Source organism: Aplosporella prunicola, assembly GCF_010093885.1.
Source record: "Aplosporella prunicola CBS 121167 unplaced genomic scaffold K452scaffold_24, whole genome shotgun sequence".
Lineage (NCBI taxonomy): Eukaryota > Fungi > Ascomycota > Dothideomycetes > Botryosphaeriales > Aplosporellaceae > Aplosporella > Aplosporella prunicola.
The window spans coordinates 398,019-421,477 of NW_022983552.1; the positions used below are offsets into that span (position 1 = coordinate 398,019).

General features: G+C 56.4%; 5 protein-coding genes across 5 annotated transcripts; 3 read left to right on the forward strand and 2 right to left on the reverse strand.

The window, feature by feature from the left end:
* Positions 1–493: 493 nt before the first annotated feature.
* Positions 494–2,038, forward strand: K452DRAFT_234319 (uncharacterized protein; the record flags this gene model as incomplete). The annotated part of the gene is made up of 4 exons (XM_033537362.1): positions 494–698; positions 845–1,192; positions 1,276–1,630; positions 1,696–2,038. 4 exons carry the CDS (start codon positions 494–496, stop codon positions 2,036–2,038), a joined length of 1,251 nt encoding a protein of 416 aa, XP_033394045.1.
* Positions 2,039–2,336: 298 nt separating this feature from the next.
* K452DRAFT_92006 (uncharacterized protein) lies at positions 2,337–2,990 on the reverse strand. The gene has a single exon (XM_033547315.1). The coding sequence runs from the start codon at positions 2,936–2,938 to the stop codon at positions 2,489–2,491; it is 450 nt and encodes a 149-aa protein (XP_033394046.1). The 5' UTR covers positions 2,939–2,990; the 3' UTR covers positions 2,337–2,488.
* A 127-nt stretch (positions 2,991–3,117) lies between these two features.
* K452DRAFT_353189 (uncharacterized protein) lies at positions 3,118–4,915 on the forward strand. The gene has a single exon (XM_033545812.1). It carries the CDS (start codon positions 3,296–3,298, stop codon positions 4,799–4,801), a length of 1,506 nt encoding a protein of 501 aa, XP_033394047.1. The 5' UTR covers positions 3,118–3,295; the 3' UTR covers positions 4,802–4,915.
* A 312-nt stretch (positions 4,916–5,227) lies between these two features.
* Positions 5,228–7,708, reverse strand: K452DRAFT_321293 (uncharacterized protein). Its single transcript, XM_033544382.1, has 5 exons — positions 6,924–7,708; positions 6,576–6,873; positions 6,140–6,519; positions 5,756–6,085; positions 5,228–5,685 (listed from the first exon to the last, which is right to left on the reverse strand). The coding sequence occupies exons 1-5, from the start codon at positions 7,345–7,347 to the stop codon at positions 5,312–5,314; spliced, it is 1,806 nt and encodes a 601-aa protein (XP_033394048.1). The 5' UTR covers positions 7,348–7,708; the 3' UTR covers positions 5,228–5,311.
* Positions 7,709–7,923: 215 nt separating this feature from the next.
* K452DRAFT_361401 (uncharacterized protein) lies at positions 7,924–22,309 on the forward strand. The gene is made up of 2 exons (XM_033546421.1): positions 7,924–8,523; positions 8,575–22,309. The coding sequence occupies exons 1-2, from the start codon at positions 8,107–8,109 to the stop codon at positions 22,114–22,116; spliced, it is 13,959 nt and encodes a 4,652-aa protein (XP_033394049.1). The 5' UTR covers positions 7,924–8,106; the 3' UTR covers positions 22,117–22,309.
* Positions 22,310–23,459: the final 1,150 nt, after the last annotated feature.

Here is a 23,459-nt window from a genome sequence, read left to right on the forward strand (position 1 = left end):
TAACTACCTACGTAGGTAGATAGGAAAACGTTAGACGAGCCACGCCATGCGAGTCGACTTGTTTGATGGCGGGAGATGGTGCGCCGGATACGAATAGAAGACAGGGAGCGCGGCATGGCGGCCATGCACGGCCGGGATATCAAAGCAGGTGCGGATCTGATAACTTTAACTGAACATTACCCGCCCCGCCCAGCCACCGCTCTGCTAGGAGCACCACTCGTACCGAATGGTCCTCCGTCATGTGCGGCACCGGACATGCATGGCTCGATGCAGCGGCCTCCATGGCGACAGCGGAAGCGGCGCCCCTTGCGCTGCGGGACGCGGAGGCCGCCCGCGCTGAAGAAGAAGAGGACGCACACTTGACGCCGCGAGGCTCTCGGAGGAGCACTTTGGTTTCCGCTTTCCGTTGTACACAATCGCTTTATTCGCTATATCCCCACGACGATCTTGGCCTATTCCGTTGACCTGACCACGCTGTTGGGGCGACCAAGTTATGGCTTTCTCGGAAACTGAAGGAGCTGCTGCTGAGCAGAACGGCCATGCGTCGCTCGAGCCGCCGCATCGCGTTGTCGTGGTCGGAGGCGCCTACGCCGGCATGGCAGCCGTGTTGGGCCTGCTCGACGGCATTGATGGCGGACGCGGAAGAAGGCCGCGGCGGCGTGTCGAGATCACCCTGCTCGACGAGCGGGATGGCTTTTGTACGTCCACCAATAACACCATCAGCCAGGGCATGCCAGGCCAGGGCCCGCGGCTTCTTGCTGCGCAACCGCGGGCAGCACCTTGACGGCGCGCGCGCAAGAAACACCTTCTCTCACGGCTTGCTGATATAGCGCCATCACTGCAGTCCACTCGGTAGGCTCGCCCCTCGCCCACGTCGCCAGAGCCGCGGTGCAAGGCTCGTGGCTCCCGCACCGGGACATCGCGCGCCTGCAGCGCAAAGAAGTCCGCATCCTGCACGGGGCCATCAAGCGCGTGACGCCGTCGACGCGCACCATCGCATATATCGACAATGACAACGACGGCCAAGAAGCCCGCCTCGAGTATGACTACCTCGTCCTAGCCACAGGCCTGAAGCGCGCCTGGCCAATAGTCCCGCGCGCCACGGCCTTCAAGGACTACGTCCTCGACGCCAACAAACACATCGCCGGGATCGCGACGGCGGCGAACGCGACCGTGGTCGTTGTCGGCGGAGGTGAGTGCGTAGCTAGGCGGAGCAAACAAACAGAGAGCCTGTACCACCTCTATAGACACTAACCCCCCGCTCTCCCACCAAAGGCGCCGTCGGCATCGAGTTCGCCGCCGAAATAAAGCAGCACCACCCGCACAACCGCGTCGTGCTGATACACTCGCGCCAATCCCTGCTCTCGAACGAGCCGCTTCCCCAAGAGTTCAAAGACCGCGCCGCGCAGCTGCTGCGCGCCGAAGGCGTCGAACTCGTCCTCGGGCAGCGCGCGACAATGGCCAAGAGCGCGGACGGAGTCACAGCTACCAGCACCACCGTGACGCTCACCGACGGGCGCAGCATCGTCGCCGGCGCCGTCTTCGATGCCGTCAGCCGTTTTACACCTAACACGTCGTTTCTGCCGCGCGAGGCCGTCGATGCCGAGGGCTACGTTTTCGTGGACGAGAGGTACGCCCCTACTGCCCACTACCTACATCGCACCACACCACCAACTAACCCCCCTCCCCCACCAGAATGGCACTCACCTCTTCCCCCCGACATTTCGCGGCCGGCGACATCTGCCACTGGAGCGGGATCAAGCGGGCCGGCCCCGCGCTCGTCATGGGGCAGGTCGCCGCATCGAACATCGTGGCCGGAATGCTCAACGACGAAGACCCTAGCGCTGCGCCGCCGGCTCCGTCAACGTTTCCGCACGTCGCGCCTATGATGGGCCTGGCTGTGGGAGCGCAGGCCGTCACGTTCCATCCCGACCAGGGCGTGCTGTGGGGACGGGAGAAGCTGGAGGATGTGTTTGGGGAGGATTTGGGGTGGGGCAGTAAGTGCGCGTGTTTGCTTTTGTTTGTTTGTTTGTGGTGATGGTTGGTGTTTTGCGTGCTGTTGTGCTGTTGTGCTGACTTGCCTGTCTGTGTCTGTAGGTACGCTGCGCTTCTTGCGCCTGGAACAGCATTTGCCGCCACCGGCGCCGGCGCCGGCTGCTGTGGTTGGGGCGGCGGGGGCTTGACGTGGTTAGGTAGGTAGGTGTGTTGGGCTTAGTGGAGGGGATGCGAAGGGGGAGGGGGAGAGGAGAACGGCTTGGAGCTGGACATGGAGCTACCTATGTAGACTGCAGAGGACAGAAACCGCACTCACTGAACACACCACCCACTGATATCTGGCACACGACCTCGTACCTCCAGGTCGCTACACCTCTCGAGCATATCCGTAGTGTAGTGTATGCAACGCCGCAAAAGCAGCACAAACCCGCAAGCAAGCAAGCAAGCAAGCACCACCCCCTTCTGCCCCACTTACCGTAATTGTCAATAGACATCAACCCCTCCTCTTCCTCTTCTTCTTTACCCGAGGCCGCTGCCGCAACCGGCAACCCAGCAGCGGCAGTGGGACAGTACATGTGGGACAGTACCTAAGTGAGGCAGGGGTACCGTAGGCAGTGGCGTCATGCTCATGCCATGCCATCTGATAAGGAAGCAGTGCGGCACCCGTACCTCGTATCGAATTCGGGATCAACAGAGAGGGGCACCGCCCCGTTATCAGATGTGGATGCGGACGGGCACGGGCGCGCTGGTCCGCGGCATTTAGCCAAGAGGGCTGGGGGGTTTGGCTTGCTTGCTTGCTTGCTTGCTTGCTTGCTGGCTTGGCTGCTAGGTTGCTGGGTTGCTGGGTTGCTTGCTTGTAAGCGAGGGGAGGGGCAGGGGTGCCAGGCGGGGTGCCCGTTGAGGATGCCTGCACAATCGCGGTGGCGCGCATACTGCCCTGCATGCATGCGTGCGTGCGCTGCAGTTATGATGCCATGGCGTGCCATGCCCCGCCGACGATGCGGCCAAGCGGCCAAGCAAGCTTGTTGCGCAATGCGGTGCGCTGCCACCACCAAGGAAAGGAAGAGGCGGGGGGATAGAGCGCTTCGGTTAGGTCAGGTTAGGTCAGGGCAGGTAGGCTTCCCCGCCGTCGCCGCTGTCGCCGGGCCCGAGAACCCCCGGCGCTGCGTGCTGGACACTGGGCTGGTAGGTAGGTATACCTAGGGTGGGTGGGTAGGTGTGCGCTCTGAGACATTGTCTGTGGTAGCTCCCGCAACTCTAATCGTGTCTTACCTCTCCGCACAACGCAAGCATCGTCGCAATGGCATCTTCTTCCTGCTCCTCCTCCTCGTCGACGCAGCGCGCGTTCCCGCAGCGCATCCACCTCCCGCACCCGTACCTCACGGCCTACGACGTCGTCGAAGACACGACCACTCCCACCACTAGCACACCTACCACCAATGGTGGCAGTAGTGGCAGTGCCAGCCCGCAGTACCGCGTCCTGCACCGCCCAGACGTTACGAGCCCCTGTGGCAAGGGCGTTGCGCCGCCAGTGCCGCTGCACCATCCCCGCCTGGCGTGGACGGCGCCTCAGCCGCCTGACCTGGAGGCCTGTCCCGCGCTGGGGGACAACAGCTCGTGGGCGCGGGCGCGGCGCACGCCGCTTACGGCTGTTAGCTGGAGCGACAGCAACAGCAGCAGCAACAGCAGCAGCAGCGAGGGCTCGCCGCCCAGCGTGCCGCAGTTCTGGCTACTGGCCTACGCACTCGTGACGCTGCACCCCAAAGCCGAGGTCTTCCGGGTTGCGCTGCAGGGCCCCGGCGCCGAGGAGCTGGCACACCGCCTCTGCGCCGTCGGCCTGCTGGTGCCGCATCCGGCGGCCTCGGCGCAGCAGTTGGAGCAGCTGCGCAAGCTGGCTACCGCAGCCACAGCCACAGCCACAGCCACAGACGCAGACGCAGACGCAGACGCAGGCGCAGGCGCAGGCGCAGGCGAGTTCCTCCTCTTCGCAGGCAGTTTCTGGCAAGGCGCCGGCTCGCCCACCGGGCCGCGGCCCATCTGGCTCGCCGAGCACGCGCTGCAGCCATCAGCCATGTATCCGGCATTCCCACACTTACCAGCGGCCGTGACGGCATGGCCGCCGCAGCCACGGCACACGCAGCACCCGGTGCGGCCGGCGAAGCCAGCGCCAGGCAGCGTCGTTTACAGCCGGTGGATCCCGCACCTAGGGGCGCAGTTCTCGATAGTAGCGCTGGACTGGCGCAACAGCGCGCACGTGCGCCTCTTCCACGCGTGGCAGAACGACCCGCGCGTCGCGGCGGGGTGGAACGAGACGGGCAGCGTGGAGGCGCACACGGCGTACCTGCGGCGGCAGCACGAGGACTTGCACACGCTCGCGCTGCTGGCGCGGTTCGACGGCGCCGCGTTCGCGTACTTCGAGGTCTACTGGGCCAAGGAGGACCATATGGGCGCGCACTTCGACGCCGGCGCGTACGACCGCGGCCGGCACAGCTTGGTTGGCGATGCGAGGTTTCGCGGGCCCCATCGCGTCGCGGCGTGGTGGTCGGGTCTGATGCATTTCATGTTTCTGGATGAGCCGCGCACCATGCGTTTGGTTGGTGAGCCGAGGGCCACGAATACTACCGTCTTGGATTACGATGCCCGCTGTGGGTTCCATGTGCTACGCTTCGTCGACTTGCCGCATAAGCGCAGCGCGGTGGTTGCGTGTGAGCGCGAGTGGTTCTTCCAGCTTTGTCCGCTGGCGTGGGAGCCGGAGGGGGAGGAGACGGGCGAGGGCGGCGTGGTGAGGGCGGTGGCAAGGCTGTGAGCATGGCGTGTGTTGTGTGATGGTTGTGTTGTGTTGTGGTTGTATGTGTGTATCTCCGTAGGTTGTAGGTGCCTACATCCGTAGTCAGCCACCCTCAAACGAGCCGTCCGAGACATGGAAGACATACGCGTACGCAATTCGTTACGTTACGTAGGACGCGTCGGCGTCGCGCGGTGGGGCTTCCGCTTCGCGCCCATGACATGTGAAATGGCGCGTGCGCGCGTGGCGTGCCGCTAGTGCTAGTGCGCTTTAGGGCTTAGGCGTCCCGTTTTGATGGCGGGCGAGGTGTGAGAGTGCGAGGGTTTGAGGGTTGTGGTATGTATGTAGGAAGAAATACAATCGTCGGTGTGCTGATATCATGCTGTGCTAAAACTAACGGGGTACAATACGCCAGTGCGGCGGTGTTGCGAAGAAGTCAATAAAAGTAAAAACGCCTCTCCTCCGTCCGTCTCTCTCTCTCTCTTTCTCTCTCTCTCTTTTCTCAAGGTATACAAGCCGCCGTCGCCCCATCTACGCACTCATCTCCTGCACCGCGCCCGCCTGCACGACATGCTGCTCGCGCGCCCGCACCACCGCCTCGCCCGCAGCGCGCAGCTCGAACTTGCGCACCTTGCCGCTGCCCGTCATGGGCACGGTAGCAGGCACGCCGGGCTCCTCGCCGAGCCAGAAGACGTGCGCGGGGGCCTTGTGCCGGCCGAGGGTCTGGCGCGTCCACGCGCGCAGCTCGTCGTCGCTCGGCCGTGGCGTGTTGGGCGCGTGGGCCAGGAACGCGCCCACGACTTCGCCGTACTTGGCGTGTGGGATCCCGACTACCACTGCGTTGGTTATCGATGCGTGCGCGTGCAGCCGCGACTCGATTTCGAGGGGGTAGATGTTCTCGCCGCCTGTGGGAGGAGGGGTGCGGTTAGCTTTGCTGCTATTGTGGCGGTGGTGGTGGGTGCTGGCCGTATGTACCTCTTATGATAATGTCCTTGAACCGCCCCGTGATGCTGCAGTAGCCCTGCTCGTCAATCACGGCCTCGTCGCCCGTGTGCAGCCACACGATCCCCTGCGAGTCCCGCACCATGCACTCCTCCGTCTTGGCCCGGTTGTGCCAGTATCCCCGTTGCAGCTGGTATCCCGCCATGCAGAGCTCGCCGCGCACACCCACGGGCACGACGTTGCCTTCGCGGTCGACGACCTTGGCGTGTGCGTGCGGGAGGATCGTCCCCACCGTCGTGAGGCGCCGGTCGACCGTGTCGTAGGTGTGTGCGTTGAAGCAGGTGGGCGAGGCTTCCGTCAGGCCTGTGTGCGCATGTTAGTGCGTGTGAGGGATGGGGGAGATACGAGAGCGCGTACCGTAGCTGCTAGTGTACTCCGTCATGCCCAACTCGACGAGAATGCCCTCCATGAGATGGCGCGGCACTGGCGCGCCGGCAATGATACCAGTGCGCAGGCGCGTGCAGTCGAAGCCCGCGGGCCGGGGCAGGGTAAGGATGGCGTCGAACATGGCCGGCACGCCATGCAGCGCGGTGCACTGCTCGTCCGAGATGGCGCGCAGCGTCGCCGCGGCGTCGAACACCTCGTTGGGGAAGACAATCTTGCTGCCATGCGTGACGCAGGCCATCAAACCCAAAACGAGCCCGAAACAGTGGAAAAGCGGGGGCGGGCAGCACAGCACGTCCTCGGGGCCGAGGGCCATGCGGTCGCCGATGAAGCGGGAGTTGTTGACGAGGTTGCTGCGCGGCGTGGGTCAGTGTTTGGGCACCAAGGTAGCTGTAGGGCAAGAACTCACTGGTGAGTGAGCATGGCGGCCTTGGGGTTGCCGGTCGAGCCGCTGGTGAACTGCAGGTTGCAGACATCGTGCGTGGACAGCGTCGTGCTGACGCGATACAAGTAGTAGGGCGAGATGGCGGCGCCCAGGTTGATCAGGCTGGCGTAGCTCGTGAAGTCGGGAATGTCCTCCCGCAGGGCGACGACGTGCTCAACGCTCGAGAGGCTGCCGCTCTGCGGCTCCGCGGACTTGATCTTCTGGATTAGTTCAGAGTTGTCGGACCGGCCAATCCTCTGCTGGATGAAGAGGAGCTTGCACTCTGCGAGGATATCAGCCTCAATTCCTAGAATTCTCTGTTCAATGGCTTACCCGTGTGGTCCAAAGCGAAAGACGCCTCGGTGGCGGTGTAGGTGTTGTTCAGGACAACGAGGATGGCACCAATCCTGGCGCAGGCAAAGAATATAGTGGCATATTCCTCGCAGTTGCCGGCCATGATGCCCACGCGGTCACCTGGCTTGATGCCCAGGGAGAGCAGGCCCCGAGCCAGCAGGACACTCTGCTCCTTCAATTGGTGGTAGGTCCACCGCGTGCCAGTCGCGGAGAAGACCAGGCATTCTTGCGAGCCATACTTCTGGCATTGGAAATCGAGCAGCTCGCCGAGGGTGAAAGACAGCAGAGGAGGGTCAATGGAGCCGTGAACGACTGACTGGGTCAGGCCCGAGGGACGCTGCTGCGGCTCGAAGAATTGGAGCGTCTGCTGAAGACGCTGGACGGCGCTGGTCGCTTGAGCCATGGTTTCTGATGCTGTGGTATAGGAACGAAGGAAAGGAAGAAAAAAAAGATCAAGACCACGCGGACTGCAGGGAAGGGAAGACGGCGGGAGCGGCAAGTGCTTAATCTTTCACCACCAGGCCGGGGATTAGGCCCCAAAACAAGCCGCGATCTGCCCCTCCGTAGGGCCCTCGCGCCAGACGAGGGCTTTGTCTAGATCGATGGGACGACCGGCACTGGCGGAGGCTCTAGGGGCGCGCACGTATGACGCCCGGTCGTCCCATCTTGGGTTTTCATCTGATAATGCCGCCCAGCGTTGCATCCGCTCGGTCTCGATCGCACAATCCGCCGCGGCCGTTCCCGATATCTGATCCGCTTTTTCGAGGTTTTTGTGTGCCCGCGGCCCAAGGGCAGTGAAAAACGAGAAAAGGCCCACTCGCTTCGGCAAATTTAGGCCCAACTTTGTTCCGTTCCACGGAAGCGCTAGCGCCTGCTGCGGCATGACCGCATCTCTACCACGGGCACCCTCCACCACCATGCGCAATCCATGCAACCCGCGCGACATCGGCTCCCATTCATCCATGCGCGAAGCATTCGGGCGGGGTGCTGTGCATTGTGCATGCCCATTGAGATGAACGGCTACCTAGGTACCGTGGGGTGGCGGCGGCGGCGGCGGCGGAGGTGGTGAGCTCTTCTTTCATATGCCATTCGTCTTATCTGATCTATCTCTGTCTTGTCTCATTTTGAAGCTCTTCCCGCCCTGCCAGCCATCCCATTGTCCATGTCTTCTACCGTTTTCCCCTCATTCGATACGCTTTATCGCCAGCCCTTATCGGGGTCTGCAGCCGCCGCCTCACAAAATGATACCCCAGTGCGCATTGCTACCAGCGAAGCGAGCTTTGCCCGAGGTGACACCCTCTTGACCACCGACGCCATAGTTGAGGCCTATGCACGTGTGGTCGCTGCTGTGACGGGTGAAGAGGAGGTAGCTTTCCGCTACTCTCTTCCACCGGCTTCTGAAGCTGGAATAGCCATTGCTGCACTTGATAATGCTGAAGAGCTTGGGACCGGCATTGATAGCAAGAGGGCTTGCTCTATAAACTGCTACCCGGCATCTTCCAATGAATGCCTAAACGTCCAAACGGATTTTGCTCTCGAGGTCCTTGCTCATGGAGAAACCTCGAGCATCTTGCAGTTGGTTAGTGCTAGCTAGCTACTATGGGCCTTCACTGAGACTGACTCTGTCTAGCCTTTCATCTTCCGCGTGGAGCTAGGAAATCAAATTGCCCTCGGACTCTCCTTCTACCGGCACCTCGTGTCTGACGTGATTGCAGGCTCTATTCTCAGATCAGCTGCAGAGTATTTTGTGAAACGTTCTTATTTGCGGCCTCTGGGAATCTCCCCACATCTAGTTCTGTCCGCACTGAACTACCCATCCCTCAACAGGCCACCCCGCCTCCACGAGGATCTTGACGAAGGATATAATGAGGATGGACCGGCGCTACTCCATGGTGCGTTCATGAGAAGAGCAAAGACGAACCCCGATAGGCCGGCTCTGGATTTTCTCTCGTCTCTGCCCTCTGGAGACTCTCCTGCCAGCCATGATATTCTCAATTATGCCGAGCTTGATTGTCTTACCGATGCCTTGGCCGCTTTCATGAGGAATAGAGTACCTTTGGAGGGCAGGCAACCGATTATCCCTGGGCTCATGTCATCGTCAGTTGAGCTCTATGTATCCTGGCTTGCAACATTGAAGACCGGCTTTGCTTTTTGCCCAATCTCCCCAGATGCTCCGACCAGCCAGGTGCTCTATCAATTTCAAGATGTATCTGCCTCTTTGGTATTGAGTCGAGGGTCTGAGGCCAATGCACTCACTGGAGAACTGGATCATGGATACGATTGGATAGATGTGGCGGCCTTCATTCAGCAGTGGCGGGCTTCCCCGACGACCAAGAGTACTGTTGATTATACTCAAGCCCTTGACGAGAATGACCTTGCATATGTCATGTACACCAGTGGATCTACTGGCGTCCCCAAAGGCGTCAAGGTTTCACACCTTGCGGCTACATGCACGATAACATCTAGTTCCGTGTATTTGACACAAAGGGCCTCTCAGAACCCATCTCGCTGGTTCCAGTTCGCCGCACCAACTTTCGATCCTTCTATTTTAGAGATTTTTGTCACATTTTCAACTGGAAATACACTCTGCTCGGCGGAGCGTGAAGCAAGCCTCACTGACCCCGAAGCAACCATTACAGAGCTTCAGGCGACTGTGATGATGGCCACGCCTTCCATGGCTGCCATCCTGAACCCGGATAAGGTCCCGACTCTGAATGATCTCTGGGCCATGGGCGAACCCCTGAACCGAAAGGTCATCGAGGGATTCTCTTCGGACTCGCCTGCATACATTGAGCGAAAGGCAAAGACAGCCACAGATCCTAGTGGTGTGGGCCTTCTCAATGCATATGGTCCTACTGAGGGCACTATCATTTGCACTCTGGTCGCCGATTTTTCTGTCACTGATAGGGGATCGATCATTGGAAAGCCTTTGCCAACCTGTTCCATGTTCATCATGGACCCTTTACTGAAGATCCCAACGTTGATGCCCCTGGGATTCCCTGGTGAACTCATCATCGGCGGACCTCAAGTCGGCACGGGCTATCTGAACCGGCCAGCCGAAACCGAGAAGGCCTTTGTTTTCAGTGACCAATACGGCAAGCTCTACCGTACCGGTGATCGAGCCAAAATTGTTGAAGACCGAGATGGGAACTTCACCATCGAGATCCTTGGCCGTATCACGATGGATCAAGTCAAGCTTAGTGGGCGGCGCGTTGAGCTTGGTGACATTGAGAACGTTATCGCCAGGGTGGAGGGTATCAGAGATGCCGTGACTGTTGTGCATAAGCCCATTGGCGGCGGCTATGGCAGTGAACAGGTTGTAGGATGCGTGCTCCCACAGCTAGACGCTGACCAAGTTGAGTTGGCCAGTTCATGCCAGGCCGTGGCGAAACAGTGGCTCCAGCCCCATATGCATCCTTCAAAGTATTTCTTCCTGGAACAAATGCCTCGATCTCGTAATGGCAAGATCGATCGCAAAGCTCTAGTCAATCTTGTTGAGGAACTTTGGACCAAGCCTGATTCAGACTCTACAGAGGAAGCCGAAGACGACGAAATTTTAGATGAAAGGATTCAGCCCATGGTCCTCGAGGGGGTTGCGGATGTATGCAATGTCTCCGGCGCAAGTATTAGACTTTCGGCAGAGCTTCTTTCCTATGGTTTCGACAGTCTCCGTGCGATGCACTTTTTGCAAAAGGCACGCGAAGCTAGGCTCCGCGGCCTCACTGTTGGCGATGTTGTTACATGCCGCACATTCCGAGACCTGGTCATCAAGTACATTGAGTCATCTAAAGCCGAACAGCAAGACACCTCGGTGATTACAGATCTCGCTTCCAGAGCATGGAAAGAAACCGTTGCTTCGTTCCGTGACAAGCACGAAGCAAATTGCTCTGCGTATTTGAACGTCTCAGCAAACGACATCGAAATGATACTTCCCACTACTGCTACACAGTCTGGTATGCTTGCAAGCTTCTTGCGTAGCATGGTCGACACTTCGTTGGTTAAGCACTACATCCACCACTCTGTCTACGAGGTTGCGGCTGGCCACAACATTGACGCTGTGGGCGATGCCTGGGTACAGGTGCTGCAGAGGTGCGATGCATTCCGCATTGTATTCGACTCGGTCGATGATGACTTAGCACCTTTTGCGCAGTGTGTACTGTCACCCACTTGCCCCCTTGCCCAGATCGTCGTCAAGTCCTACATTTGCCGCGTGGAGAACGATCATGACAAACTAGTCGCTAAGGCATTGGGGGATGCTGAGGCTTCCATCAGTTTGGACAAACCTCCTTTCAGCCTCGCCATTGTACAATCTTCCAGCCGCAGCACTGTCGTTCTCAGCTTGTTTCATGCTATCTTCGACGGAGGCTCTTTGCAGCTGTTGGTGAAGGACGTAGAGGACCAATATCATCATTGGGATTCCGCACCTAGGACTCAGGTGGATGTGGCAGTCGCACGCCACTTCCAGTCTGACCGCCAACAGGCCAAGAATTATTGGCTCCAACAATTGGAGGGATTCACTCCGAGTGTTTTCCCTTCCTTATCTCTCTCGCAACCAGCCTTCCTACCAAAGAGCCCTAGTGTTTCAACGGTACTAGCCAAGAGCAACATGAAGGATCTGTTGCTTGCGTCCAAGGCGTCTCATATATCTTCCTTGGCCGTGCTACAAACTGCTTGGTCTCTCATCCTGTGTGCTTACACAGCAAAGGATGATGTAGTTTTTGGCAGTGTTATCTCAGACCGATACAGTCAGGAGACGGCGGATTGTCTCGCGCCGACCTTTGTGACCGTCCCAATCAGGGTATCGGCCGGATCAGCGGAACTTACTGCAGTAGACATCGCAAAGCGCATCACAAGCCAGAATTCTGATGCTCTGCACAACCTCCATACACCTCCAAATTCTCTCGCCACCTCTGAAGGTCGGTTGCCTTACGATACTCTGATCGCTTTTCAGAGTTTCTCCGGTGCGGCGAAGAATAGTGGCCTCTGGACTTCGATCGACTATCCGCCCATGGGCAATGATTTTGCTACTATGATTGAGGTCTGGCCCACGGAAAACGGTCAATTACTTCTGAAGGCTACCTACGAGTGCAAGCATCTGGACGATGTTGCGGCTGAAACCATGCTCAAGCAACTCGATGACGCTATTTGCTTCGTTCTTGAACATCCCACGAGACCTTTCCTTGATGGCCGCTTTATCGGAAGACAGGAGCTCCTCTCTGCTTCGGCGGAAATCGTTTCTCCTGAGGATACAAATGAGACCATGGTTCTTCACTCGCCATTTGAGAAGCATGCGCAAGAGAGCCCTGAATCTTTGGCTCTAGATTTCTACTATGGCTGTGATGACTCCGCGGAGCGTGTCCGCTGGACATATGCCGAGTTAAACGAGAGAGCCAATAACCTGGCCCTGCATCTAGTCAAGCGATTAGGCAGCCTCAAGGATCGTGTGGTTCCTATCTGCATGGAAAAGTGCCCCGAGCTCTATGTGGCCATTTTGGGTATCGTAAAGGCCGGAGGTGCATGGTGTCCCATTCACCCCGACTTTCCTCCCCGCAGACGCCATGATTTAATCGAGAGGACTGACGCTACCCTTGTCCTCGTTGCGCATGCTACAGAAGAGCTGGACCCTGCTTCAGTACCTCAAGGTGTCGAAACATTAGACATCACCGGCTGTCTTCCTGCACCCGAGGAATCTTCCGCGCTGCCAACGGTCGAGCCAGAGAACCTTGCATACTTGATCTTCACAAGCGGAACCACTGGCCCACCGAAGGGAGTTCCTATCGGCCACAAGGCTGCTGCATCGGCGATGCGGTCACTCAGCAAGACGATCCCCTACGACACAAAGACCGGCGTTGTCCGCTTCCTTCAATTTGCTCAGTATACATTTGATGTTTTTGTCCAAGATCTCTTCTACACTTGGCGCATTGGAGGAACCGTGGTGTCTTCATCCAGTGACCTTATGCTTGATTCCTTTGTACGATTGTCAAACTTCACGCGCGTTACACATGCGCACCTGACACCTGCCTTTGGCAGCGCTGTGTCTCGCGAAGAGATTGAGACTTTGGAAGTCATTACCATGATCGGGGAAAAGCTGACACAACCTGTTGCGGATGATTGGGGCACCAATATGCGCGGTTACAATACTTACGGTCCCGCCGAAGCTGCTGTGGTCTCGACTGTCCAGGAATTTGGCCCCAACCCAGAGCATATCAAGAGCTCCAATGTAGGAGTACCTCTGGAAACGGTTGGCGCGTATGTCATTCAAGACGGACGAGTCGTCATGCGAAACGCTATTGGAGAGCTAGCCCTTGCTGGTGATCAGCTTTCTCAAGGATACTGGAAAGATGCGGATAAGTCCGCCGAGAAGTTCATAATGAGCGAAAGCCTGGGTCGGACGCTTTACCTCACCGGTGACCTTGTCAGACAACTCGGAGATGGCTCCATCGACTTTGTTGGCAGAGATGACGATCTCGTTAAAATTGGTGGCCAGCGTGTCGAGCTAAGTGAGATTGCGTATTTCTTGCGGTCAAGCCATCCGGCTGTGCAGCAAGTCGAAGTACTCTATCTCGAATCCCAAAAGCGAGCCGGCAAGATGATTGTCGCCTTCCTTTCCGTTCCTGTATTTGACAATGCGGTGGCCAAGTTCACTCCTGTCACCACTTCAGAAGCGACAAAGCTTATCGAGACGGCGCGAGACAGCGCTCGGCGGCTGCTCCCTGGCCACATGATTCCAGATGTCTTCATTGTCTTGCCTAAGATGCCTCGCACACCTTCTGCTAAGGTCGATCGGCATGTTCTGAAGCAGATCTGCTGCGACTTTGAGGCTTCCTTGGTTGACGAAGTCGCTGCGGATGAGCTGGACGACGATTGGAGAGAGACCAATCCTGTTCTTGTCGATGTCATTGCTCAGACCACGGGAGTCTCGAAAGGATCTATCAAACCTAATGGCTCTCTCGTGGCACTTGGGATTGATTCCCTCGGTGCTATCAGGCTCGCTGCAAAAATGAACTCCTGCAACTACACACTGTCAGTGCTTGACGTTCTCAGGTGCAAGACTATCTCCGACATTGCCACCTTCACAAGCTTGAAGCAGTCGCGGAAGGCACTGCAGCAGGGGATGCAGGATTTCCACCGTGAATGGTACGAGACCGTGGCCGAATACCTACAAACTCGTGATCTCCGGGTCGCGCCAGCGAGCTTCCTCCAAGAGAGCTTGCTTGGAGAGTCTATGCGTAACCCCGAGACTTACTGGAGCAACCACTTCTTCGAGCTTGACGCTAAAATCGATCTCGAGCGTCTGCGTGATGCTTGGCATCATCTTGTCGCAGAGACGGAGGCTTTGAGGGCTGGTTTCATCCCTATCGCTGCAATTGCCAACCCACCTGCTTCGAAGAACCCCAACTCGACTTTCTTGCAGGTCATCTATGATGACGCCGAAGTCGATTGGAAAATCCGGGAGGTTCAATCTGAAACCATTGCCAGCAAAGCCAAGAACGTTGCAGCTACCATTGCACAGCAGCGCCAGTCGGCCTTCTTCCGCAACTCGCCCTGGGCTGTCACAATCCTGCAGGACGGTGGTTCCCGGACAATGATGCTGACAATCCATCACTCTTTGCACGATGGGCCCGCTCTAGACTACATGCTGGCTGATCTGGGTGCGAAATACAATGGTTCCTCCATAAAGCCAAGATGCCATTTGCTCGAAGCACTGGCCATTGCAAAGTCGGAAACGAGCTCAGAGGATGTTGATGCTTTCTGGAGAAAGGAGCTCCAAAATTTTGCGGCTGAGGATGTTATCAAGCCTGAAAGCCCTCAAGCAAGTGCTGAAGCCGCCAAGCAAACAAAGATGAGAAGCCACGAAATTGTCTTGGAGACTTCTAAGCAAGAACTGCAGAGTGCCGCCCGACGCCTCTGCGCCAACTCGATGAACACGCTCATCCGCACGGCATGCGGCTTCAGCCTGGCGGAGCTTCTCGAAGTCCAGAATGTTGTCTTTGCGGAGGTCCTTTCTGATCGCATTATTGACTCCAAGCTGCAAGAAGCTGTAGCCCCTCTGATCTCCGTTGTTCCTGTGCCGTTCAGCGCTACTGGAAATACTAAAGACTTGGTTGCGGAACAGAGCAGGATTTCTCGAGCAACCTGGGAACATCGCCATGTAAGGCCTGCTACTGTGCGTCAGATTATCAGGCGTCCTCAGGACCAGGCGCTCTACCCGGCGGTTTTTGTTTTCCATCCAGAGGGTCATGCGGATGCTGAGACACCTCCTGTCCCTTGGAAGGCTCTTGATGATCTCGTTGGACTAAATGTCGAACACACTATCGCCTTTAATGTGTGGCAGAATACCGAGCAAAAGATCGTCCTTGAATTTTCGGCTGCAGACGACATCATGACGCGCCAGCATCAGGAGATATTTGTCCGCCAGATCGACGCACTTCTTGCCGCTATGGTCGAGCATCCGGAAAGCCCCATCGCGGACCTCCCTGATTTCTTCCCAGTCGAACTCAGATCGGTGACGCCTCGCCGTCCCAATACCACATGCCCTGCTGACTACGACCCAACTTGGTGGGTCGAGCACTGGGCCCAGACACATCCTGACTGGAAGGCTGTCGAGGTCGCGACGCAGACTTGGCCAGACATAGTCTCGAGTTCTTGGACGTATAAAGAGCTGGACGACTATGGAAACCGTGTGGCTGCTTCTATCAGGAAGCAGGGTGTCGTCAATGGCACCGTGGCTATTTGTCTTTCGCGCACGTTGGAGGCTTTCGGCATTATCCATGGTATCTTAAAGTCGGGAAACACTTATCTTCCATTGGAAGAGAGTTTGCCGAATGAACGCAAGGTCTTCCTTGTCCAGGATAGTGGCGCTTCAGTGCTGTTCACTACTTCTGAATTGTTTGAGACGCCAGATGACTTCCATGCCAAGGTCTTTGACGTTGAGAGCTCGGAGTTCTGCACTGAACTTGACTCTTTTAGTAGCGAGACTGTTCCCGTAGAGTACCAGCGACATGCTCCCGCTTATATCCTCTACACGTCTGGTTCTACCGGCAAGCCTAAGGGAGTCCTTGTCAGCAGGCAGAATCTTGCTTCTTTCATGCAAGCTCAGTCGGAGTTCATCTGCGAAGTCGTTCCAACAACACCCAGTCTGGCGGGTACTGGTAAATATCTCAATCTGGCCAGCAGAGCATTCGACGTCCATATCGGCGAGATGTTTCTCGCTTGGAGGCATGGTCTTACCGCCGTTACAGCCAAGCGGGCACTCCTTCTCGATGATCTTGGTGCTGCCCTTAAGAATCTCAAGGTCACCCACGCCAGCTTTGTGCCTTCGCTTCTTGACCAAGCCGGACTGACGCCAGACGATGCACCCGATCTTCACTTCTTGGGCGTTGGTGGTGAGAAGATGACTGAAAAGACTCGGAAGCTCTGGGGTGGTCATGATCGCGTCGGTCTTATCAACGCTTACGGCCCTACAGAGGTCACTGTCGGCTGCTGTTCCGGTCGCCTGCTGCCTAACTCCGATCCCAGGAGTATCGGCAGCCCCTTGGGAGACTCGATCGGCCATGTCCTTCGGCCAGGCACCGAACACTACGTGAAGCGCATGATGCCAGGCGAGCTCTGCTTCAGTGGAGACCTCGTTGCTATCGGCTATCTGAACCGTCCTGATGCGCAGGGCTTTGTCGAGGACTTCAATGGGGTCCGGATGTACAGAACAGGAGACATTGTGCGTCTGATGCCTGACAACTCTATTGAATTTATTGGACGAAAGGATGATCAAGTCAAGATCAGAGGCCAGCGCGTCGAGCTCGGCGAGATTTCTGAAGGCGTGAGAACCTCGTCTCCAGACGCGATTGATGTGGCGACGCTTGTGCTGAAGCACAAAGAGCTTTCCCGCCAGCAACTGGTCGCTTTCGTAGCCCGTTCTACGAAGGCCACAAAGGCCAAAAATAAGCAGCTTGCTTTCTTGGACGAAGAGTTTGACAGTATTAACGCTCAGCTACGTCCGACATGCCAGAAGATCTTGCCGGCGCACATGGTTCCTGATCTCATTTTTCCCGTCACTTCCATCCCGTTGACTCAAACTTCGGCCAAGGCCGATGTCAAGCTCTTGGGGGCACTGTTCTCGTCCGTTCCTGTTTCTCGATTGATGGCCGGTGCTCAAAAGCCGGGTGTTGCTTCGACGAGCAGCAATCGGCCTATGACAACGGAAGAGCAACAGATTGCGGAAGTACTCAAGACGATCGTCAACAATGAGAGCGTGGAAATGCGGCCTGATACTTCCATCTTCGAGCTTGGCATTGATAGCCTCAGCGCCATTAGCTTGTTCATGAAGCTCAAGGAGATTGGCTACGAGTGCAGTGTTGCTAATGTGCTCACGCATCCCATGGTCGAGCAACTTGCTCAGCTCCCAAGGAAAGAAGCTGGAGGCTCCAACATCAACAAGACACGTCAAGAGCTCGCACAAGTCGACGCTGAATACCGTGCGGATCCCACTGTTCCCGTCCCTTCCAATCTGGTCCAGGTTGTCAGGCCGTGTCTGCCCTTGCAAGAAGTAATGGTCGCTCGATCTATCGACAGCGGTGATGGTGCTGATTCGTTCTACGTCAACCATATAATGCTAGAGATCGCTTGTGCTGTGGACATATCCAGATTTTGCAAAGCCTGGAAAGACACTGTCACGGAGAACGAGATCCTTCGGACCTGCTTCTGGTTCTCTGGCGACCACTTCCGCCAGGTCGTGCTCGAGCCCGAGGCTTGCAATATTGAATGGAACTCGGTCAGGGCACAAGACCAGACCCCTATCCAGGCACTGTTGGAGAAGGAGTATCCGCGAATCCGTACGGATATTGTTCAGAACATTTCCTGCCAGCCGCCAATCAGGTTTACGTTTGGCGTCTCTCAGGGCGGACAACGCTCTACGCTCCTTGTGTCGGTCCATCATGCCCTATATGATGCCGAGTCCCTCCACATGCTGTTCCAGGAAGTCCATCGCCGCTATGATGGCGTTGTTGCTGAGCCGCGCCCAAGCCTCAACTCCCTTCTTGAGTACATCGGCTCGCGTGATAAAGAAAACACGAAGAAGCACTGGCAGTCTTTGTTGAAGAACTGGGAACAGACTCGCCTCATTGCGCAGCCAGACCAAACAGAAGGCCCGGAACAGGCCAAGGCTGTCATTCTCAAGCCCAAGGCCTTGGGTACAAGTCTCTCGGCTCTGGAAGCTACGGCATCCCGTCTCAAGCTGACGGCCGCCGCAGTGATGCAAACTGCCTTCGGCACAGCGCTAGCCCAGATGCTCGGCACCAATGACGTGATATTCGGCTCCGTTCTCTCTGGCCGTGCTGTGCCTGTTAAAGAAGTGGAAAACATCCTGGTGCCCTGCATCACGACAATCCCTCAGCGCGTGAACCTGCGCTCCTCGGGCCCGACCCTGCTTGATGCCTGCAATGCGTTCCAAAATCTGAGCTACGAATCGCTTGAATACCAGCATAGCTCAGCTAGGGATATCCAAGCGTGGGTCGGTGCGGATAGGCCGCTGTTCGACTCGCTTTTCTCGTTTATTAGACCTAGGGGAAAGCCGTTCGACTTCAAGCTCTGGAAGGAAATTGAGAGCGACATGCCGATGGATTCGTCACTTGCGGTTGAGGTTGAGGCGGACTCGGCGACTGACCAGTTAATGATCGGCGTCGGGTGCACACCTTCGTTCGGCGATGCAGCCAAGGCTAATGAACTGCTGGAAAAAATCGAGATGCTCGTCGATGCCATTCTTGGTGGCGAACACCTGAGTCTGGCAGATATCGGTATCTCGACAGAGGCAAGCAGTGAGGTCGCTGCGAGGACCATTTGGGATGAGTCTACGTGGTCCGAGCAGGAAGAGGAGGTCAGACGGCTTGTTGCTGGGTTTGCGCAAGTTTCCCCTGATAATGTGCGCAAGAATACGTCTTTCCTCCATATCGGTATCGATTCTATCACTGCGATCAGATTCGCACGCACGCTGCGCGAGAACGGGTACAATGTCTCTTCTGCAGATGTTATGCGGAACAGCTGTATCGGAGCCTTGTGTGACAGCTTCAAAATGTCTGCTCCCAAGAAAACGGAGATTGCAGCCGGGCAAGGTGCCACGGTTGAGCCAGAGCAGTCGGCAGTGGATGTTCCGGCGGACTTGGATCTTTTGGATGGAGATAGCGTTGAGGCGATCTATCATTGTACGCCCTTGCAGGTCGGCATGCTGACACAGACGCTCGGTATTGATGGCAGGCTCTATGTCCATCACCATGCTCTCCATCTTGAGGCTGGCACAGATGCTACGCGCTGGAAGGAGGCTTGGTATAAGACCGTTCAGCAACTCGATGTTCTTAGGACCTCGTTCCATACATCAGCTTCCCAGTGGATTGCGGTTGTCCATGGCAAGGAACTTTGTCCCTGGAACGAAGTCCAGACCGATGGCTTTAAGAGCGCACTCCAAGGTCTGCAAGACACAACAATCTTCACGGAGGCTAGTCAGTTCGGACAGCCTCCCGTTAAGGCTACTTTGTTCACCGATTCTTCCTCTTCCATTTTGTTCGTGGTGTCCATGCACCATGCGCTTTATGATGGCATGTCTGTTCCTCTCATTTTCCAGCAGCTAACCGACAACTACCTCCAATTGCCTATTTCTGCCTCTACACCATTCTACAAAGCGGCTCAGATGATGCACACAAACAAAGAAGCCGCAGTGACGCACTGGAGCAGCAAGTTGGAAGGATACAGGAGCATCAACATCCCACTTACCGAAGAAGAGCAAAGCAGTGAGCGTCTAAACCTTGCCAGCATCACAGCAGCCGTTGGCGGTTCTGGAATTGGGTTCAGCCTGCAGACGATCGCGCTGCTCGCCTTCACCAAAACCCTCAGCTGCCTGGTCGAACGCAGAGACGTGGCATTCGGCGTCGTGCTTGCCGGGCGCAACCTGCAGCTCGAAAACGCCGACACGATCATCGGCCCAACGTTCAATACCGTGCCTTACCGCGTCCGCTTGGCCAACCCGCTCTCGCCTAACCAGCATGAGCTCGAGAAACTCCAGCAGCAGATGCTCGACGGCATCGAGTTCCAGCACGCGTCGTTTGTGGACGTGCAGAACCGCTGGCGTCAAGCTGCCGGCGATGCGACTCTCACGGATAGTCTGTTCGTTTTCCAGAAGGTTAATTCGGGCCGCGAAAGTGTCTCGCGGGGGTTGTGGAGGCCATATGAGACGGAAGAGGTGTCGATTCCGTCGGAGTACAGCTTGAACTTCGAGGTGGAGCAAAATGACAGCGGCTTGGTTGCGAACGCGTACTCCAAGCTTGGGAAGGCCCGCTTGGAAGCGTTTTTGCAAATGTTTGGGGACGCTGTTCAGGATATTGTTGCTAACCCCGGCCGCTTCGTCACTGCGTTCCCATCGCCCTTGCGCGGTCTGCTGCTGGAGTCTGGAACTAAGGAGGCTGAAGCCATCAGTTGGGATGATATTGCGGTCCAGCATTACGCAGAGCCAATTCGGCACGCCATGGCTCAGGTTGTGAACATCTCCGTCGAGAAGATCGATCTTTCAACCAATATCTTTTCGATTGGCCTGGACTCAATTGCCGCTATCCAGGTTGCGTCCAGATGTCGTCGCAGTGCGCACATCAGGATCAGTGTGGCGGATATCATCCAAGGTGTCACATTGGGCCGTATCTGCAAGGTGGTTTACGAAGCGAACAAGGACGATGACACGGTCGCTCAGCTTACCGCGCCACTTGTCCGACCTGAAGATCAGGCTTCCGCAATCGCTCATCTGGGAGTTGACGAAAACAACGTCGAAGAGGTCCTTCCGGTCCTCGCTGGCCAAGACTACCACCTTGCCGGGTGGTTGGCGTCGGGGCGTACCATGTACGAACCAACATGGGCGTTCAACCCCACCGCACGGCTTGACGAGGAACGTCTCCATCAAGCCTGGCACAAGCTCCAGGAGAGACACTCGATCATGCGCACCGCTTTCGCCGCTATCAAACCTGAGCAAGCCTTCCAAGTGGTCATGAAGCCGTCGGCGATCCTCGACGGCACTTTCACCGTCCAAGCCACTGCGACAGACCTTACCGAAACAGCCAAAGAACACATCAGGCAAGAAGCGCGCAAGCCATCCACCCTGTTCACGCCTCCGATCCGGCTGCACCTAATCCACAGCGCCGAGGAGGGCGACGCCGTGCTCATCACAATGCACCACACGACCTACGACGCATGGACAATGTCACGACTCGTCGCGGACCTCACAGCCCTCTACAGCGGGCAGGCACTCTCAGCCGAACCCCCGTCCTTCTCCTCCTTCGTGCACCATACCCACAGCACGCAGCGCGCACACGACCAAAAAGCCTTCTGGCAAACCACTCTCGCACCCTACAGCACCCCCACACTCCTCACGTGCAAAAGCGCCTTCTCGCCCACCAACCCCACAACCTCACAGCACCAGACCTTCCGCATGCGCCGCACGCGCACCATCGACCTCGCGCGCGCCGACGCCGCCGCCCGCGCCGCAGGCCGCCACACGCCCGCGCTGCTCGTGGTGGCGTTTGCGCGCGCGCTGGGCCGCGCCTCAGGCGCCACCAGCCCCGTCTTCGGACTGTACGGGCTAGGGCGCGCGGGCGCGTTCGCGCGCGTCGAGGACGTGTCCGGGCCGGCCGTGAACGTGCTGCCGATGGGGGTAGCGGAAGCGAGGGGGCGAGGAGCGGGCGCGCTGGCCGACGAAGTGCAGCGCGCGTTGGCGGCGCGGATGCCGTTTGAGCAGAGCCAGCTGCGGGACGTGGTGGGCTGGGTTGGGGCCGGCAAGCCGCTGTTCAATGCGTGTTTGAACTTGCTGTGGCGCGATGAGCTGGTGGTGCTGGGGACGGGGGGCGCAGATACAGATGAGGGGACGCAGCCGCCGCCGCCGCTGTTGCGGCCGTGGGCGCTGGGTGTGCCGACGGATTTTGCGGCTGAGGTTGCGGTTGAGGGGGGGACGGCTGTGGATGCGTTGGAGAGGCGGTTTTTGTCCAGCGAGAACTTGTTTGTCGATCTTGGGCCGGATTGGGAGGGGAATGCGATTCGCTTCGGCGCGAGGGCCGATCGTGCGCTGTTGGATGAGGAGGGGATGGAGTGGTTTTTGGGGCTGTTGGAGGAGGAGATTGGGGGGGTTGCGGGGGAGATGATGGAGTGAGGCGGGTGGTTGTAGTGGGTTGTGTGTGGGCTTGGTTGTCTTGTTCTTGTGCTGCTTTGTCTTTGATTTTGAGGTTTTATAGTCTTAGGGAGATAGGGTAGGTGCAGGACGATTTGCATAAGTACCTTTTTATTGCATCGCGTATTATTAGTCCTTAAAAACAAGATATGTATATACACGGCGTATACTACCTACCTACGGTATTACAAGGTGTCATTAAGGTCCAACACGCACGAAAACCCCCTTAATCCCGCTTACTCTAAGCAACTACTACCGCCACCTATGAACATGCTCTTCTTAAAGTATATTAGCGGCAAACCTCCAACGAGTTCTGGTTATCGTAGCCAGTAGTCTTAGCTACAGCCAAGCCGAATTTTAATTAGTCTCGAGCTTTACTATTTACATAGTCCTGTCCCCCGCTAGACGGTGGCACTAGCTCCGGTTCTCTAGTTTGCCAGAACACAACGCTTTAATGCGGAACCTCGGGCCTAGGCCGAAGAGGGCTGGGTCAGGGGAGCGTGGCACGAGTGGTGGGGGAGTTTGGGGGGGGGAGCGTGGTTTGGTTAGAGCAGTTGTCTTGACTGGCTTTAGGCTGCTTTGCACTAGCGTCGTTGTCCTGATCTAGACCGTGTGCTCGCGCGCGTGTGTGAGGTCTTGCGGAAATTTACGCATAGGCTTGTCTAGACAGGAAGGGTTTTCTACTTAAGTAAGAGTAGGTATTTATAGATTTAAGATCGAGTTGTCTATATAAGAGGTTTATTTTCATGTGGATGGAATGTTCCTTATATATATAAAAATAATCTTAATATTAACTAGGACCGGGTTATTAGTATTCTAACCTATATATAACGAGCACAAGGGTAATTTCGTTAATCTCTATTTTAGATAATCATTAGATGAATAAATATACATCTATCTCGAAAGGAGCTAAGTTATTTATATATAAATCTGTTTCTATAAGAATTAAGTTTTATATATAGCTATAGGGAATTTTATATACTAATCGTAATAGAAATCGTGTTTCTAAGGTGCTATAAGAGTAACGCTTATTATTTATTATTTATAGTTTATACTTCTTAACTTCTTCTCTATATAGCTGAGGGAGAACGTTATTGTTATTAGCGAGTAAAGATATTATATATAAATATTAAAGGTTCCTACACTTAGCTATATAGTTTTATATACTTAATACTATTACCGCTACTACTAATAGATTATATCTATATATAATCGGCCCTATAGCTCTTAACTATTAAGGTAGATATAAAGAGCTATCTTGTTCTATACCGTCTCGTATTACTAGTATAATACGAAAGTAATAAGGCTATCGTCATTAAAAAACG